This window comes from Scyliorhinus torazame, chromosome 9 (assembly GCF_047496885.1).
Source record: "Scyliorhinus torazame isolate Kashiwa2021f chromosome 9, sScyTor2.1, whole genome shotgun sequence".
Lineage (NCBI taxonomy): Eukaryota > Metazoa > Chordata > Chondrichthyes > Carcharhiniformes > Scyliorhinidae > Scyliorhinus > Scyliorhinus torazame.
In genome coordinates, this window is record NC_092715.1 from 199,156,963 (window position 1) to 199,176,566 (window position 19,604).

The following is a 19,604-nucleotide window of genomic DNA, read 5'->3' on the forward strand; positions in this document are numbered from 1 at the left end:
TTAGTTTGTCTGAATCATCAAGACTTGGGAACACAAGATATCAAATGCATTGAAACTGATGCCATAGGCTGATGTCATTGTTCAGTTGTAGGATTCATCTACCTTCATTTTCTGAAATAGTTGGATATCCATGATTTGTAAATGAATTATGAAGAAAGACTTGTTACGTCTGGAGAAGTGCTTCCAGGGTGACATATTGCATCCCTGGGGTCAGGGTTAAGGGTGTCACCGAGTGACTGCAGAACATTCTGAAGCACAAGGATGAACATTTTGAAGCACAAGGATGAACTAACGTAGTTGAAACTGGGATGAGGTCCTGTATGCAGATTTCAGGGAGCAAGGAAAGAAATTAATAGCAAGATCTCAAAAGTAACAATCTCCAGGAGCCACATGCTAGTGAATTTAGAAATAGAAAGAGAATGCAGTTGAATACATGGCAAAAGAGATTGTGCAGAAAGGGGGGCTTTAGATTCCTGGAACATTGGGATCGGTTCTGGGGTATGGTTTACATCACATATCAGCAGCAGGACTATATCATTCTGGCAAGGTTGTGCTGTTGAGCAGAGCTTTAGTTCCCAGGGGGTTTGGAGTCTGAGTGCAGATTAAGATGCAAAGCTGGAAATGGAAGACATAAAATTAGTGTAGAAAGCAGAGGAAATGGGCGGCACGGTGGTGCAGTGCTGCACTGCTGCCTCACGGCGCCAAGGACCCGGGTTCAACCCCAGCCCCGGGTCACTGTCCATGTGTAGTTTGCACGTTCGCCCCGTGTCTGCATGGTTCTGACCTCCACAACCCAATAGATGTGCAGGCTAGGTGAATTGGCCACGCTAAATTGTCCCTTAATTGGCGGGGTGGGGGCGGTGGTATTGGATACTCAATTTACTTGTTTTTTAAAAAGACAGCGGAGGACACCATGGGTGAGATTTTATGGCCATTCACGCCGAGCGGGATCTTCTGGTCCCACCAATAGCACGCCTCCGCCACGGATTTCCTGATAGTGAGGGGTGTGTTACGGGCCAATATAGCAGGGCACTTAGATAAATTCAGGACTTCAGGCAGAGTCAGCATGTTTTTGTGAGAGAGAAATCATGTTTAACCAATTTCTTGGAATTCTTTGAAGAAGTAATATGTGCTGGGGATAAAGATTTACAGAAAGTATTTGATAAGGTGCCGTGTCAAAGGGTATTGTGGGAAATAAACTCATGTTGTATGTGGTAACACGTTGGCATGGATAGGAGATTGGCTAGCTAACAGGAAACAGAGCATAGGCACAAATGGACCAGTTTGTGGTGGGCAAGATGTAATGAGTAGCATATCACAAGGATCAGTGCTGGGGTCTGAAATTTCTACAATTTATATAAATGAAGGAACTATGGGTACGGTTGCTAACTTTGCTTATGACAGAAAGAAAGGTAGGAAAGTAAGGTGTGAAGAGAACTACAAAGGCTACAAAAAGATATACATAGGTTAAGTGAGTGGACAGAAATTTGGCAAATGGAGTATAATGTGGGAAAACATGAAATTGTCCACTTTGGCAGGAGGAAGAATAAAAAAGAAGCATATTATCTAAATGGTGAGAAATTGTAGAGCTCTGCGATGTAGAGGAATCTGGGTGTCCTAGTGCATTAGTAGGCAGGTACAGCAAGAAATTAGGAAAACTAATAGAATGCTTTTGTTTATTGCGAGGGAAATTGATGACAAAAGTAGAGGGGTTATGCTTCAGTTATGCAGGGCATTGGTGAGACCACGTCTGGAGTACTGTCTATAGAATAGAATAGAAGGATACCTACTGTGTAGGTATTGATCCCCTTATTAAAGAAGAATGTAAATGAGTTGGAAGCAGTTATAGGGAAGGTTTATTAGACTAATACATGAAGTGGGCAGGATGTCTTATGAGGAAAGATTGGACAGGCTAGGCTTGTATCCGTGTTAAGAAGACTAAGAGATGACTTGATTGAAAAGGAAATCCTGAAGGGTTTTGACAAGGTGGATGTGGATAGGATGTGCTCGATTATGACTTGATTTTCACTGTTTGAAAATAAAGGGTCGCCCATTTAAAACCGAGATGGGGAGAAATCTTCTCTCAGAGGGTTGTAAGTCTTTGGAACTCTCTTTCTCAAAAGGCGGTGGAGCAGAATCTTTGCAGAACAAGATAGATTCCAGATAAGCAAGGGAGGGTGAAAGGTTATCAGGGTAGGTGGAAATGTGGAGTTGAGGTTGCAATCAAATCAGCCATGATCTTGTTTTTTTTTTTAATAAATATTTTATTGAAAATTTTTGGTCAACCACCACAGTACATTGTGCATCCTTTACACAACATTATAACAATACAGATAATAATGACCTTTTTTATATAAACAAAAAACAACAAATAAATAAATATTAAATAACAAAAATGAAAACTAGCCCCAATTGGCAACTGCCTTGTCACAGGCTATACCCCCCCCCCCCCCCCCATCCCTCCTCCCCCCCCCCCCCCCCCCCCCCCAAGTCCTGGGCTGCTGCTGCTGCCTTCTTTTTTCCCCCATCTATCTTTCCGCAAGATATTCGACGAACGGTTGCCACCGCCTGGTGAACCCTTGAGCCGACCCCCTTAGGACAAACTTAATCCGCTCTAGCTTTATGAACCCCGCCATATCATTTATCCAGGTCTCCACCCCCGGGGGCTTGGCTTCTTTCCACATTAGCAATATCCTGCGCCGGGCTACTAGGGACGCAAAGGCCAAAACATCGGCCTCTCTCGCCTCCTGCACTCCCGGCTCTTGTGCAACCCCAAATATAGCCAACCCCCAGCTTGGTTCGACCCGGACTCCTACTACTTTTGAAAGCGCCTTTGTCACCCCCACCCAAAACCCCTGTAGTGCCGGGCATGACCAAAACATATGGGTATGATTCGCTGGGCTTCTCGAGCACCTCGCACACCTATCCTCCACCCCAAAAAATTTACTGAGCCGTGTTCCAGTCATATGTGCCCTGTGTAATACCTTAAACTGAATCAGGCTTAGCCTGGCGCACGAGGACGACGAGTTTACCCTGTTTAGGGCATCTGCCCACAGCCCCTCCTCGATCTCCTCCCCTAGCTCTTCTTCCCATTTCTCTTTTAGTTCGTCCACCATAGTCTCCCCTTCGTCCCTCATTTCCCTATATATATCCGACACCTTACCATCCCCCACCCATTTCTTTGAGATGACTCTGTCCTGCACCTCTTGTGTCGGGAGCTGCGGGAATTCCCTCACCTGTTGCCTCGCAAAAGCCCTCAATTGCATGTACCTGAATGCATTCCCTTGGGGCAACCCATATTTCTCGGTCAGCGCTCCCAGACTTGCGAACTTCCCGTCCACAAATAGATCTTTCAGTTGCGTTATTCCTGCTCTTTGCCACATTCCATATCCCCCATCCATTCCCCCCGGGGCAAACCTATGGTTGTTTCTTATCGGGGACCCCCCCAATGCTCCGGTCTTTCCCCTATGTCGTCTCCACTGTCCCCAAATCTTCAGTGTAGCTACCACCACCGGGCTCGTGGTGTAGTTCCTCGGTGAGAACGGCAATGGGGCTGTCACCATAGCCTGCAGGCTGGTCCCCCTACAGGACGCCCTCTCTAATCTCTTCCACGCCGCTCCCTCCTCCTCTCCCATCCACTTACTCACCATTGAAATATTAGCGGCCCAATAATACTCACTTAGGCTCGGTAATGCCAGCCCCCCCCTATCCCTACTACGCTGTAAGAATCCCTTCCTCACTCTCGGAGTCTTCCCGGCCCAAACAAAACCCATGATGCTCTTTTCTATCCTTTTAAAAAAAGCCTTCGTGATCACCACCGGGAGGCACTGAAACACAAAGAGGAATCTCGGGAGGACCACCATCTTAACCGCCTGCACCCTCCCTGCCATTGACAGTGCTACCATATCCCATCTCTTGAAATCTTCCTCCATCTGTTCCACCAACCGCGTTAGATTTAGCCTGTGCAATGTGCCCCAATTCTTAGCTATCTGGATCCCCAGGTAACGAAAGTCTCTTGTTACCTTCCTCAACGGTAGGTCTTCTATTTCTCTACTCTGCTCCCCTGGATGCACCACAAACAGCTCACTCTTCCCCATGTTCAATTTATACCCTGAAAAATCCCCAAACTCCCCAAGTATCCGCATTATTTCTGGTATCCCCTCCGCCGGATCCGCCACATATAGTAGCAGATCATCCGCATATAAAGATACCCGGTGTTCTTCTCCTCCCCTAAGTATTCCCCTCCATCTCTTGGAACCTCTCAGCGCTATCGCCAGGGGCTCAATCGCCAGTGCAAACAGTAATGGGGACAGAGGACATCCCTGCCTTGTCCCTCTATGGAGCCGAAAATATGCCGATCCCCGTCCATTCGTGACCACACTCGCCACTGGGGCCCTATACAACAGCTGCACCCATCTAACATACCCCTCTCCAAAACCAAATCTCCTCAACACCTCCCACAGATAATCCCATTCCACTCTATCAAATGCTTTCTCGGCATCCATCGCCACTACTATCTCCGTTTCACCCTCTGGTGGGGCCATCATCATTACCCCTAACAGCCTCCGTATATTCGTGTTCAGCTGTCTCCCCTTCACAAACCCAGTTTGGTCCTCGTGAACCACCCCCGGGACACATTCCTCTATTCTCATTGCCATTACCTTGGCCAGGACCTTGGCATCCACATTTAGAAGGGAAATTGGTCTGTAGGACCCGCATTGTAGCGGATCCTTTTCCTTCTTTAAGAGAAGCGATATCGTTGCTTCAGACATAGTCGGGGGCAGTTGTCCCCTTTCCTTTGCCTCGTTAAAGGTCCTCGTCAGTACCGGGGCGAGCAAGTCCAAATACTTTCTGTAAAATTCAACTGGGAATCCGTCCGGTCCCGGGGCCTTTCCCGTCTGCATGTTCCTAATTCCTTTCACCACTTCTTCTACCGTGATCTGTGCTCCCAGTCCCACCCTTTCCTGCTCTTCCACCTTGGGAATTTCCAGCCGGTCCAAAAAATCCATCATTCTCTCCCTCCCATCCGGGGGTTGAGCTTCATACAATTTTTTATAAAATGTCTTGAACACTTCATTCACTCTCTCCGCCCCCCGCTCCATCTCTCCTTCCTCATCCCTCACTCCCCCTATTTCCCTCGCTGCTCCCCTTTTCCTCAATTGGTGTGCCAGCAATCTGCTCGCCTTCTCCCCATATTCATACTGTACACCCTGCGCCTTCCTCCATTGTGCCTCTGCAGTGCCTGTAGTCAGCAAGTCAAATTCCACATGCAGCCTTTGCCTTTCCCTGTACAGTCCCTCCTCCGGTGCTTCCGCATATTGTCTGTCCACCCTCAAAAGTTCTTGCAGCAACCGCTCCCGTTCCTTACTCTCCTGCTTCCCTTTATGTGCCCTTATTGATATCAGCTCCCCCCTAACCACCGCCTTCAACGCCTCCCAGACCACTCCCACCTGAACCTCCCCATTGTCATTGAGTTCCAAGTACTTTTCAATACATTCCATCACCCTTAGGCACACCCCCTCATCCGCCATTAGTCCCATGTCCATTCTCCAGGGTGGGCGCCCTCCTGTTTCCTCCCCTATCTCCAAGTCTACCCAGTGTGGGGCATGATCCGAAATGGCTATAGCCGTATATTCCGTTCCCCTCACCTTCGGGATCAATGCCCTACCCAACACAAAAAAGTCTATGCGCGAATAGACTTTATGGACATAGGAGAAAAACGAGAACTCCTTACTCCTAGGTCTACTGAATCTCCACGGGTCCACCCCTCCCATCTGCTCCATAAAATCCTTAAGCACCTTGGCTGCTGCCGGCCTCCTACCAGTCCTGGACTTCGACCTATCCAGCCTTGGTTCCAACACCGTGTTAAAGTCTCCCCCCATTATCAACTTTCCCGTCTCTAGGTCCGGGATGCGTCCTAGCATTCGCCTCATAAAGTTGGCATCATCCCAGTTCGGGGCATACACGTTTACCAAAACCACCATCTCTCCCTGTAATTTGCCACTCACCATCACGTATCTGCACCCGTTATCCACCACTATAGTCTTTGCCTCGAACATTACCCGCTTCCCCATTACCTGATAGCCACCCCCCTGTTTTTCGCATCCAGCCCCGAATGGAACACCTGCCCCACCCATCCTTTACGCAGCCTAACCTGGTCTATCAGTTTCAGGTGCGTTTCCTGTAACATAACCACATCTGCTTTAAGTTTCTTAAGGTGTGCGAGTACTCGTGCCCTCTTTATCGGCCCGTTGAGCCCTCTCACGTTCCACGTGATCAGCCGAGTTGGGGGGCTTCCCACCCCCCCCCCCCCCCCCCCCTTGCCGGTTAGCCATCATCTTCTTCCAGCTTCTCACCCAGTTCCCACGCAGCTGTATCTCCCCCAGGCGGTGCCCCCCCGCCCATCCTCTCCCGTACCCACTCCCCCCTTTCCCCAGCAGCAGCAACCCAGTAATTCCCCCCTCCCACCCCCCCCCCCCGCTAGACCCCCCGCTAGCGTAATTACTCCCCCCATGTTGCTCCCAGAAGTCAGCAAACCCTGGCTGACCTCGGCTTCCCCCCGTGACCACGGCTCGCACCGTGCGACGCCCCCTCCTTCCTGCTTCTCTATTCCCGCCATAATTATCATAGCGCGGGAACCAAGCCCGCGCCTCTCCCTCGGCCCCGCCTCCCATGGCCAACGCCCCATCTCCTCTCCCTCCCCACCTCCCCCCATCACCACCTGTGGGAGAAAGAAAAGTTACCATACCGCAGGATTAGAACATAAAACCCCTCTTCGCCCCACCACTTTGTCCAAACGTTCTTTTTCATAATCCACTCATTCCAGTTTTTCTTCTACAATAAAAGTCCACGCTTCATCCGCCGTCTCAAAGTAGTGGTGTCTCCCTTGATATGTGACCCACAGTCTTGCCGGTTGCAGCATTCCAAATTTTATCTTCCTTTTGTGAAGTACCGCCTTGGCCCGATTAAAGCTCGCCCTCCTTCTCGCCACCTCCGCACTCCAGTCTTGATAAACGCGGATCACCGCGTTCTCCCATTTACTGCACCGAGTTTTCTTCGCCCATCTAAGGACCATTTCTCTATCCTTAAAACGGAGGAATCTCACCACTATGGCTCTGGGAGTTTCTCCTGCTCTCGATCCTCGCACCATAACTCGGTGCGCTCCCTCCACCTCCAACGGACCCGTCGGGGCCTCCGCTCCCATTAACGAATGCAGCATCGTGCTCACATATGCCCCGACGTCCGCCCCCTCCACACCTTCAGGAAGGCCAAGAATCCTCAGGTTGTTCCTCCTTGCGTTGTTTTCCAGTGCCTCCAACCTCTCCACACATCGTTTCTGGTGTGCCTCCTGTATCTCCGACTTCACCACCAGGCCCTGTATATCGTTCTCATTCTCGGCTGCTTTCGCCTTCACGACCCGAAGCTCCTGCTCCTGGGTCTTTTGTTCCTCCTTTAGCCCTTCGATCGCCTGTAGTATCGGGGCCAACAACTCTTTCTTCATTTCCTTTTTTATCTCCTCCACGCAGCATTTCAAGAACTCTTGTTGTTCAGGGCCCCATATGAAACTGCCACCTTCCGACGCCATCTTGGTTTTTGCTTGCCTTCCTTGCCGTTGTTCCAAAGGATCCGCTGCAATCCGGCCACTTTCCTCTCCTTTTTCCATCCGTGTCCAGGGGGAACACCCTCCTGGTTTACCGCACGGTGTTTTTAGCCGTTAAAATTGCCGTTGGGGCTCCTATCAAGAGCCCAAAAGTCCGTTTCACAGGGAGCTGCCGAAACGTGCGACTCAGCTGGTCATCGCCGCACCCGGAAGTCAGCCATGATCTTGTTGAATGACAAAGCAGGCTCAAGGTTCCTAATTCATATATTCACGCGTTCGATTCATTAAATCTTGCCTGCAGGTACAGCAAGCAATTAAAAATTAAAAATTATCTTTATTGTTAAGCTGACATTAACACTGCAATGAAGTTACTGTGAAAAGCCCCGAGTTGCCACATTCTGACGCCTGTCACAGAGGGAGAATTTGTTTCATATCATAGATATCATCATAGAATTTACAGTGCAGAAGGAGGCAGTTCAGCCCATCGAGTCTGCACCGGCTCTTGGAAAGGGCACCCTACCCAAGGTCAACACCTCCACCCTATCCCCATAACCCAGTAACCCCACCTGACACTAAGGGCAAGTTTGGACACTAAGGGCAATTTATCATGGCCAATCCACCTAACCTGCACATCTTTGGTCTGTGGGAGGAAACCGCAGCACCCGGAGGAAACCCACGCACACACGGGGAGGATGTGCAGACTCCGCACAGGCAGTGACCCAAGCCGGAATCGAACCTGGGACCCTGGAGCTGTGAAGCCTTTGTTGGCCTTCGCAAGAGGTTTTGAGTACAGGAATAAAGCTGACTTCCTGCAATGGGATAGAGCCTTGGTGAGACTGCATCTGGAGTATTGTATACAGTTTTGTCTCCTTATCTAGGGAAGGATGCATTTGCCATAGAGGGGTTGCAACTGAGAATCACCAGACTAATCCGTGGGATGGCAGGCTTATCTTATGAGGAGAAATTGTGGAAACTGGGCCTGCATTCTCAAGAGTTTCAATGAATGAGATGTGATTTCATTGGAATTTACAACATTCCTACAGGGCATGACAGGGTTGATGTAAAAAGGGTGTTTTCCCTGGCTGGTGAGTCTAGAACCAGGAGACACCATCTCAGATTAAGTGGAAGGCCATTTAAGACTTAGATGGGAAGGGATTTCTTTGCTCAGGGGGCAGCAGTGAATCTTTGGAATTCTCTACCGCAGAGGTCTTTGAAAGCACAATAATGGACTGTGCTCAAGCCAGAATCAATAGATTTCTGGATACTAATGACATCAAGGGATATGAAATGAAATGAAAATCGCTTATTGTCACGAGTAGGCTTCAATGAAGTTACTGTGAAAAGCCCCTAGTTGCCACATTCCGGTGCCTGTTCGGGGAGGCTGGTACGGGAATTGAACCGTGCTGCTGGCCTGCCTTGCTCGGCTTTAAAAGCCAGCGATTTAGCCCAGTGAGCTAAACCAGCCCTATGGGGATAGTGAAAGAAATAGCATAAAAGATAAATGATCAGCCATGATCCATTTGAATAGCGGAGCAGGCTTGATGGGTCGAAAGCCTACTTCTCCCATTTCCTATGTTCCTAAATATATTCACAGCCAGAAAAGCAAGGGAGGAAACAGCAGAGGCTCTGACTATCAATTTCCAATTATCTGGCTACAGGCATGGTGCCAAAGGACTGGAGGACTGCTAACATTCCACCATTGTTTAAAATGACAGAAAGGGATAGACAGAAATTACAGGCCAGTAAGGCTAACCTCAGTGATCGACAAATTACTGGAAAGGTTCTGAGGGACAGTATGAATCGTCATCTGGAAAGGCACAGATTAATCAAGAACCGTCAGCATGAACTTAGTAAGGAAAGGCCATGTTTGACCAAACTGATTGTTACCTTGTCAAAGATTCAATGAGCGTAACTGGATTGATGCAGCCTGGACGCTAGACAGGCATTTGACAAGGTCCAAGCGGCTGACTTAGCAGAAGAGTAAAAGTCCATGGGGATCCAAGGAAAAGTAACCAGTTGGATCCAAAACTGACTCAGTGGCAGCAAACAAAGGTTGGCAATGGTTGGTATCATGACCGGTACAGGCTTAGAGGGTGGATGGGCCTGTTCCTGTGCTGTATTGTCCTTTGTTCTTTGGGGTTTTGGCCAAGGGTGGTATCATGACCGTACAGGCTTGGAGGGCCGAAGGGCCTGTTCCTGTGCTGTATTCTTTGTAATGGTCAGCAGGTGTTTTTGCAACTGGTTGGGTATTCTAAAGAAGTTCTGCAAGGCTCAGTACTAGTTTTCCTGCTTTCTGCATTATATATCAGTGACGCAGACTGAAATGTTGGGCATATGCTTAAGAAGTTTGCAGATTAGCAGAAATTGACCATGCGTTTTTTTTAGAACATACAGTGCAGAAGGAGGCCATTCGGCCCATCAAGTCTGCACCAACTCACTTAAGCCCTCACTTCCACCCTATCCGTAGAACCCAATAACCCCTTGTAATCTTTTTGGACACTAAGGGCAATTTAGCCTGGTCAGTCCACCTAATCTGCACATCTTTGGACTGGGAGGAAACGGGAGCACCCGGAGGAAACCCACGCAAACACTGGGAGAACGTTTGGACTCCACACAGACAGTGACCCAGCGGGGAATCGAACCTGGGACCCTGGCGCAGTGAAGCCACAATGCTATCCACTGTGCTACCGTGCTGATAGTGAGGAAGAAGCAAGTGCAGGAAGATATATACTCAAGTAATGGCTCATCTCCTGTAAAAGTTGACTCCCTAACCGTTGGTCAAAAAAGTCCTTTGTTTTTTAGATACCTCCCATATAAGTCAACCCTCAGCTTTTAGCTAAAAATTTTACCTCTTTGTACATACTACCCACTCCCTACTAAAGTTGAAACTCCCCCACATATTGATCCCACCATAGAATAACATACCACTGAAGGTGTCCTCGTGTCTGTGCATATCAGCACATGCTGTCAAGGCTGCCACCTCACTGGCATGCAGTGTCTTTATATGACAACGTGGTATCAAGAAGGAGCGGCAGATACACATTGCAGTTCAGACTTTAAATTGTGAGATTGCAAAGCAGACAAATAATTGTGCAGCATCAAGTCACTTCACAATATCAGTGAGGAATGTTCGAGATTGGAGGAAACTCTGCACAGCTTCAGCAGATGCCCCAAAATAATGTGCAAACAGAGGAAATCCTCGCATGTGGCTGCAGTTGGAAAATTAAGTTACAAAATACATGAATAAAAATCGCCAAATGGACCCTCAGTTTCTCGAGGATCGATCTGAACCTTTGCCCTGAAAAAAGCAGGGAATTCGGACATTGCAGATTTCAAAGCCAGCTCTGGATCTGGATGGTACCATGTTTATGAAAAGAAGCACAGTGGGCCTTGCAGAGGGAAGGGAAATAGATATCAGAGTGGGCTTCCAAGTGACAGGCCTGAGAGCGTGACAGAGATGGGGGTGAATGTATGTGTGTATAAGGATGGGGATGTGCAGGGCAGGTAAGTAGGGGTTGACGTGTGGGGATCCTGGAAGGGAAGGGGGGCTTGGGGGATGCCTGAAGAGGGGTGAACCCCTTGGAGGGGTGTCCTTACTTAGTGCACATGTGTGTGGGGGTTAATATTGCTGATGGGTTGGAGGGAGGGGGAGGCCCCACAAGCTCACTTAGAGATCGGGGCACCCTTTCAAAATGGCAACCCTATCTCTGCCTTCAGCTCCCCGTGCTGAAATTTTTTTTAAGTGTGGGCTAAACCGGTGAGAAACAAATGAACTTAGAAATTTTGGGGGGTATTGCGCCCTCACCACCTATTTTTGAGTCATCCGTAAACTTGGCAATAGTTACATTCACTTTCCGCATCGAAGTCTGCCTCCCTACCTTTTTTCCTAACTTTGTGCTTAGTATTCTGTATTTGTATCTTTTTGTTTCATCATTTTATCAGTTTACTCTTATCTCCTTTCAAAAGAGCTGATGTGTGTCCAGGGAAGAATGGGATAGACAATCATATCTGTACCAAGGCAAAAAATGATGCCCTGATTTCATGAAGCACCCGTGTCAAAACTGCCTTTTCATTTTTAAAGCAAACTTTGACTCAAAAATATAATTTTTGTTAAGATCTGAGAAATAAATGAAATGTGGTAAAATGTAATGGCAATGTTTATTCTGTGCCTCTGGGGAGAGTGCTGGAAATTCTTGTCACCGGGTCCTGTTGCAACACATGCGTAGTGGAGCAGTAGATACTTTTGGTGCCAGCTCCATCTGAGAATGCCTGATTTTCATGAGCTCCTTTGAAAGCAGAGAATACTTAATAAATGTAATCTACTAGAATTTGAATGGACAACTATGCATTTTTAATTTTCTTTTGCTGAGGTTAGTAACCAAGTTGGCTTATTACTGTACCAACCAGGTGATCCCTCGTATGTATCGCTAGATAATGCAGTGAAAAAGACAGCATTTGAAATCTAGAACTCTATTCATTAAGGAGTTGTAGATGACAGTACTGACTGATTTTTTTCACCCAACCACTCCAGACATCAGAACATTAAATCCATCCCTCTTGCAACACAGAAACAAGAAAACATTACTATGGAACAGATGAGTTTCAGGTTGCATGGGAAGATAAAATAAACTACTTGATTGGCTGTTATGCAAATACTTACTTAGTTTACTCAATGTTGGATATAGTACAGGACACCTGCAGGTGCCCAACCAGAAATATATCCATTCCTGTTCAGAATATATTGTCAACAAAATACTGTAGAATGAATTGTCGATAGCACAATTGCTTCACAGCTCCAGGGTCCCAGGTTCGATTCCGGCTTGGGTCACTGTCTGTGCGGAGTCTGCACATCCTCCTTGTGCGTGGGTTTCCTCCGGGTGCTCCGGTTTCCTCCCACAGTCCAAAGATGTGCAGGTTAGGTGGATTGGCCATGATAAATTGCCCTTAGTGTCCAAAATTGCCCTTAGTGTTAGGTGGAGTTACTGGGTTATGGGGATAGGGTGGAGGTGTTGACCTTGGGTAGGGTGCTCTTTCCAAGAGCCGGTGCAGACTCGATGGGCCGAATGGCCTCCTTCTGCACTGTAAATTCTATAAGAGGGAATGATTATAAAGTTTTTTATGACTCAGCTCAATGTTAAGATGCGAGTATAAAATTTCAAACTAATTAGAGCAATGGTATGATTGTATTTCTTTCTAAAGCGAGACAGTGATGATGACTATGATCAGAACAGTGATGACGATGAAGATGGTCCCTTGGAAGAACAGATTGAACGTCTTCAGGAGAAGGTTGAATCTGCTCAAAGTGAACAGAAAAACCTCTTCTTAGTAATTTTCCAGGTAAAGTTGTATGTTGGATTCCTCTGTTTTAATTTGCTTATTTTTTTACATTTGTTCCATAGAATTCTTCATTTAAATACTGAAGATTCTTTATTCTTCACAGCGTTTTATAATGATCTTGACAGAACATCTTGCAAGATGTGAAACTGGTGGTATTGATTTTAACACCCCTTGGTATAAGAATTGCGTTGAACGATTGCAGCAAATCTTCCTCCAGGTTAGTAATGTGACCCATTGGTCATAAAGATCATAAAGACTATATAAGGTACGCTGTTGATAAAAACAGAAAAATATCTGAGCCAACTCTTTAAGGGATGAATGGTTTTGAATTTATATAGCGTCTTACCACCTTCTCTGGGTGTCTTAAATTGATTCCGTCCCAAATGATTACTTCTATGAGTAATCGCAAAGACCAATTGCACTCAGCAAAAACAGGCTCACAACAGTGAGATAAATGATAAGCCAATGAGGGGGTTGGCCAGGACACTGTGATAACTCTTTGCTCCTTTTTGCTGTAATCATTTGTACCCACCTAGGCTGGCAAATGGAGCCTCAATGTCTCGTCCAAAGACAGCACCTCCATCACTTGCTTCAGACTTTCAGTACTGCACTGAAATGGCAATCCAGATTTTGTGTTCAAATAACCGTCTATTATACTGCCACTGAGTCAATCTGCTAGTTTTTTTACACCCAGTCCCAACACGTAAGTCTGTAGCATGTAGCTGGTTTGCCTGTGAATTCTTGCACTGGTGCACTGTACTACAAGGGGAATTGGGATGAAATTTATTGAATTCTTTTTTTTTCCTCGTTCTCCACCTGCTCATATTAAGGTGGTGTGATCTGCTGGTGTATGTGACACTTTCTAAGACCCTGGGGAGAACCTGCGAAATACCTGGTAGAGAACCATGTATTTTGGGTGTTTGTTGTTGCAGCAATTTTGGTTTTAAATGGACCATACAAACTTCCACTGATGGCTGCTCAGACAAAATATTGAACTAACTTAAGAGATCTTGTTCGTTTTACTGGGTGAATTTAAATTGCTGGACAGGCACCAGGGTGCATGTTTGAACAGAAAATGGCCAGAGAACTGATGGCCTTAAAACTTTGTAGCTAGCAGTTTCAGGCCAGCAATATTGTGACAAGATAGTACTAAAGTTTTGCTTGTTTCTGTATTACAGCATCATCAGATCATTCAACAGTACATAGTCACTCTGGAGAACCTGCTCTTCACAGCTGAGCTGGACCACCACATACTGGCTGTCTATCAGCAGTTCTGTGCTCTTCAGTAATAATGAAGGTGCTGCAGCTGCGTTTTCAGATTCCCGCCGTTTTTTGGGACTTTAATCTTACATCAGTGAATACAGACTCAAACAAGCTACAGACTCAAACAAGCAACATTCATGTATTGATAATACCTTTCTGAAGCTTTTTTGCTCAGTTACCTGTGACAACCATGGAGCATGAAGAAAGTTGCCTTTCATATTAGAAAGGATTCCTCTCCTTAAAGTAAACAAATAGACTTTAATAGTTAGAGACTTTAGAGGCTCAAGAGATGAACATACATAATTTGATTTAAGTTTTTTGGTATTGACCTAAGTTTTAAATTTGCTTTGTACTTGGTCTGGTTTGGTTGTTGGATACAGTGTAATGCTGCATCTTACTAATACCTGCTCTTATCCTCATGATCTATCTTGCGGTTTGTACATTTAAGTTGCATGTTGTAACTTGTCTGAAATTGTGCTCCTTGATAGTAGACCAAAGTTTTGAATTTAGACGTTGTATTGTGTTCTTTTGGTCCTAGTAACAGCAAACAGGTAATTCAACTGATATCAATGGGACTGAGATTTATTTGGAATACTGTTCCTTTTTTTAAAAAAAAAAAAGAAAAATAGGTAATGGTGTTAAAATTTTATAGATCCATCCAAGTCACATACAGAACATAGGAAATGGAGAGGTGAAGTTACTACATGGTTGAAAAAAAAGAATGAATATTTTTTACAAATCTAATGAAAATGCATTGATTGTAGGATGATAGCAGTGTTATAATTTATTGGGTCCAGTCACTGTCAAGCCATCTGGTTTTACTACAAATGGTATTGTGAGCACTTCAGGATCCCTTTTGACTGATCGCTTTGACTGGTACTTAGACAGCTACCAGCTGGTCATCTCTCATCAACTGCTCTGGCATTGAAGCTGCAGCAGCAATACGCCTGAAGCAAAAATTGTGCTGTTTACGTTAGCAGAGTATCTGTGCCCAAGCTTTGTTCTTCATATGAAAGGCCACTGCAGTGTGTGACTGGTTTCCTGATCATCGAACCCTTAATGTCGCATCATCTTTACTCTTCAAAATTCATGAGCCCCCAGCAATTCCCACGTATTAATGCCAATGTGACTTACTGAAGTGGGGCTTATGTTTTGAGTCGGGTAACTACGGGCAAATTTTATGAGCAAAGCAGAAACAACAAATGGGTATACTTCTTGGGGATTATAGATTACTTTTATTGAATTCATTCATTCTTTCTAAACTGCTTTTCTACCTTTAAACCACCAGATTGTAAATAAAACAAGGATACCACCCCTCGGGTATAGTTTTTTAAAACCCTGACATCTGTCGTCTTCAATATTGAGAAATCCTGGCAATACCTGTATTCAGAGACATTTAGTTTAGTAAAGTTTGAATACTGCCAACTAAGAGATGATGTTGCAATTTTGATTAAATTTTTGCATATTTTACAGAATCTGAAGCTTGCCCTGTCCTCTTCTTGGGTCCTGTCAGACCACCTTCCATCCCATTGCTAACCCAATAAAATGTGTTCTATAGAATGAATACATCATCATGAAGTCCTGTTTCTACATAGTTCTGATGGGACGAATCAAAAGATTTATTATCTAGTGAATGTTAAAAATGTATCTTGCATATGATGGCTGAGAGCTACAACTGAAATGCTGCTTTTACCCTTTTGCATTTCCAATTTCACTCTCTGGGTTGGTTTCAAGTCACAGTTAGTGGCAAGGAGCTTTGGAGGTGATGATATTGTGTTCCCTGCAGATATTATTTTGCTTGTCTAACTTGTGTACATTTCAGCCAGTGACAATACAGAATCACTGGGACTTGGAAGAAGACTGTTCCAAATATATTGGGATTCCTTTCTCTCTGTTTGTTTTCCATTTTGTCTCTTTCACCAAATGCATCACCATTTTTCCCATTTTGCATCTTTTCTCCACAACTCCATGGGCTGGATTCTCTGTCCCGCCGCATCAGATTTCTGGTTCAGCGTGCCGTCGGGATGCTCCGTTTCGCCGGCTGGTCAATGGAGTTTCCCACTGTGGTACAGCCCCACGCCTTCAGGAAACCCCCAGGCTGTCGGCAAAATGGAGCATCCCGACGGCGGAGAATCCAGCTCCATATCTTTCCTTGAAACACCTGCCTCCATCATCAAGTAATTCTGTGTGTATCCCGCTTTTCCTCTCATTGGTGCACAGGAGTCAATCCACATCTCCCTGATTGTCAATGTGGCTCTGATCACTGTTCTCAGCAATTCATGCAGACTACTTTCTACCTACTTGTAATTAACCTCTTGCTCTACCTTGGGCTAGTATAGAGGAAGAATGTGGAACATGTTACCAGAGGGAGTGGTTGAAGCCATTAGTATAGTTGCATTCAAGGAGAAACAGGAGAAGCATAAGGGATCTGAAACCAAAGAGAAAATGCTGGAAAATATCAGGTCTGGCAGCACCTGTAGGGAGAGAAAAGAGCTAATGTTTCGAGTCCAGGTGACCCTTTGTCAAAGCTAAAAGACAGAGAAAGTGGGAAATATTTATACTGTGGAGTGAGAATGAAAAATGAGTCATAGTCACAGAAACCCAGGGAAACGAGGTGCTAATAGGCACAGAAACCACGAGGAAAGAGTGCTAATGGCAGTCTCCGGGGAGAACAAAAGGTGTGAAAGGCCAAACAGCAGAGAAACTAACACTGTTCCAGTGATGTTCAATAATTATTTGCTTGAGGAACTAAACTGCATTATTGCAAGTTACTGATTTAAAGCCCGCACTTAAATAGTTGGGAAGCTGTTTGGACGATTTGGTAATGTGGAGTTCACACTTGTTACAGTACATCCGGTCTGAGGATGATGGCCACATTACAACACTTTCAGCTCCACTATCACTGGCACAAAACCATAAAGATGGTTTAGCTCAGTTGGCTGGGCAGCTAGTTTGTGATACAGAGCAAAGCCAACACCGCAGGTTCAATTCCCGTACCAGCTGAGGTAATTCACGAAGACCCGCTTTCTCAACATCGCCTGAAGAGCGGTGATCCTCAGTTTAAAACATCACCAGTCAGCCCTGCCCCCTCAAAGGGGAAAGCTGCCTATGGCCATCTGGGATTTTGGGGGCTTTGCATTACTCCTGATACCATTTGGAAGAAATTTTGAACCTTGACACCCAAGTGTACCTTGTAATGATCTCATCTCACAGCCATTCTCTCTCTTTCTGAAGATTTTTCCACCAATGGCTGTAGCTACAATAACTTTTATTGCAATCCTGTTTTTACAAGCAGTTAAGGATCTAAATGTAGCATCAATCATTTCTGTGACCGTTACAACTTCAAGAAAGAATTTTTGGCTTGATGTATTTGCTAATTTGTATTCTTTTTCTGTTTGGCATGTTTGGAGAGGAATGCAGTGATCATCGAATTCCAGCTTTGCTGTGACCATTAAGGCCACTGTCACACTGTAAACATCTGTCTAGTCTGGAAATCACAAGTTAAGTCCTCCTGTCTGCATCTGCTGTAATTTTCACCATTATGAAGCCCAATATTATGGTCCCCTGCCCAATTTCAAACTTTTTCCCGTTAGGACAAATGTAATTGTCCTGATCTCTGCTCACAATTTAATGTTCTGAACTATCACATTATCCTTGATTAAATCAAATGTGTCCTTAAATCCTCTACTACACAGACCACAAGAGTGTCCATGTTTTGTTGGGAGGTACACACAAAGGATCTCTCTTCCTTTAATGTATATCTGAAGTGCTGCTATTCCTATGTTTGAAATTGGTTATGAAAACTGTTCACTAAATAGGACACCAGTTTATGAACCATTTTGTAGGAGGCGAGTATTCTGTACTAGGGGCAATCAGCTGAGCCTTCAAGATATTGAGAAAAGTTCAAAGGATTTTATCACATATGACAACTTGTCTCCCCACTCTCCATAGGTGTTACTACAAAGCCAACATCAATGCTCAACTGGAACTATCTAATTACACTGCCACGAGTCATCAATAGCCTGAAAAGAGAGATGGATTAACTAACTCATTGGTTTAGTGAGCACAAGACAAGAGTGGGCATTGGCATCGATGCTAACTCCTTCGCTGCCTCAGTTGTCTGTCTGTATTGGCTCTCATCAAGACTGGCTCCAATGACTTTAGCCACCACTTAGCAAAGATTCAGATTTGAATGAAGATCCTCCACATACCAGCCAGCTGCAGTTTTGAGCTATGCAATGAGTGAAATTAACGTCTTTATTTTTGGCTAAAGCCATATTTGAAAAGTAGCTGACTATTTAGAATGTTTTAGGTCCTGTTATACTGTGCAAGAATAAGGGCAACACCGTGGCACAGTGGGTTAGGCCTGCTGCCTCACGGCGCTGAGGTCCCAGGTTTGATCCCGGCTCTGGGTCACTGTCCGTGTGGAGTTTGCACATTCTCCCCCACAACCCAAAGATGTGCAGGGTAGGTGGATTGGCCACGCTAAATTGCCAATGAATTGGGTACTCTTTAAAAAAAAAAAAAAAAAAAAAAAAAATTTTTTTTAAATTAAAAATAAATAAATATGTGCAAGAATAGGTTAGCCATATGGAGATAGCCTCTTATCTAGTGTTCCTTACATGATTAGATTCTCAGAGCATAATCTGTGGTAGTCTGCAGAATGCTCATAGAGACAAACACCGGTAATTGTTCCAGTGCTGGTATACTTGTGGGGTTTTTCTGGTATGTCTGGGAATGGAGACCTGGATGAGCAGAACCATAATAGGGATGGTCAACCCTGGGACTTTGTGGATGTATCATTAGCTTAATTTTTCCAGTGCTCACAGATGTTGGTGGCATAACCAGGACTGAGTGGCTTATCTCGATCATGTTACCATTCAGAGTTTGAGTTGTAAATCAGTGCAGATTTTTAAAAAGCTGTCCAGATGGAATTGAAAGTTTTAGATTTGATACATGAGGCATTTTGATTTTTTTTTAATGTTTCTGCCTCAGAAATTACACAGCTGCTGGACAGTGGAAGTACTAAGGGTTATGTTGTTTAATAGCAATTTGGCTGAATGGAATGGATTTGATGGACCAGCTGGTGTTTTTCTGGCCATCTTTGTATTTTGTTGTTTTGTTTTTTTTACTTTGTAGTTACAAATCTTGAAGGATAAACAGCAGGGTGCTGGCCCAGCAATTGTGTTAGGGTGGCTGTCAAAAAGACTTGAGGTTTGAAATGGTGACTTCCCAGAGCAGTAGACTATCAAACCTCTGCTCATCAAGAGAGCTGACGGACATCAATGTGGTAATGTAAGAAAGAATTGGACATCATTTTCTATACTATTAAATATATTCAGAACTCATTTTCTCCAGATTACTAATTCAATAATATAACTACTCAACTGTTGAAATATGTCCG

General features: G+C 45.2%; 1 protein-coding gene across 1 annotated transcript in view; it reads left to right on the top strand.

Moving 5' to 3' along the window:
- LOC140429671 (nuclear cap-binding protein subunit 1) overlaps window positions 1-15,675 on the top strand; it is a 134,962-nt gene extending 119,287 nt beyond the window's left edge. Inside the window, exons 21-23 of the mRNA XM_072516959.1 lie at window positions 12,800-12,937; window positions 13,041-13,154; window positions 14,116-15,675. Of these exons, the coding sequence (XP_072373060.1) occupies window positions 12,800-12,937; window positions 13,041-13,154; window positions 14,116-14,226 (363 nt within the window). The 3' untranslated portion in view covers window positions 14,227-15,675. The remainder of the gene's footprint in view (window positions 1-12,799; window positions 12,938-13,040; window positions 13,155-14,115) is intronic.
- Window positions 15,676-19,604: the final 3,929 nt, after the last annotated feature.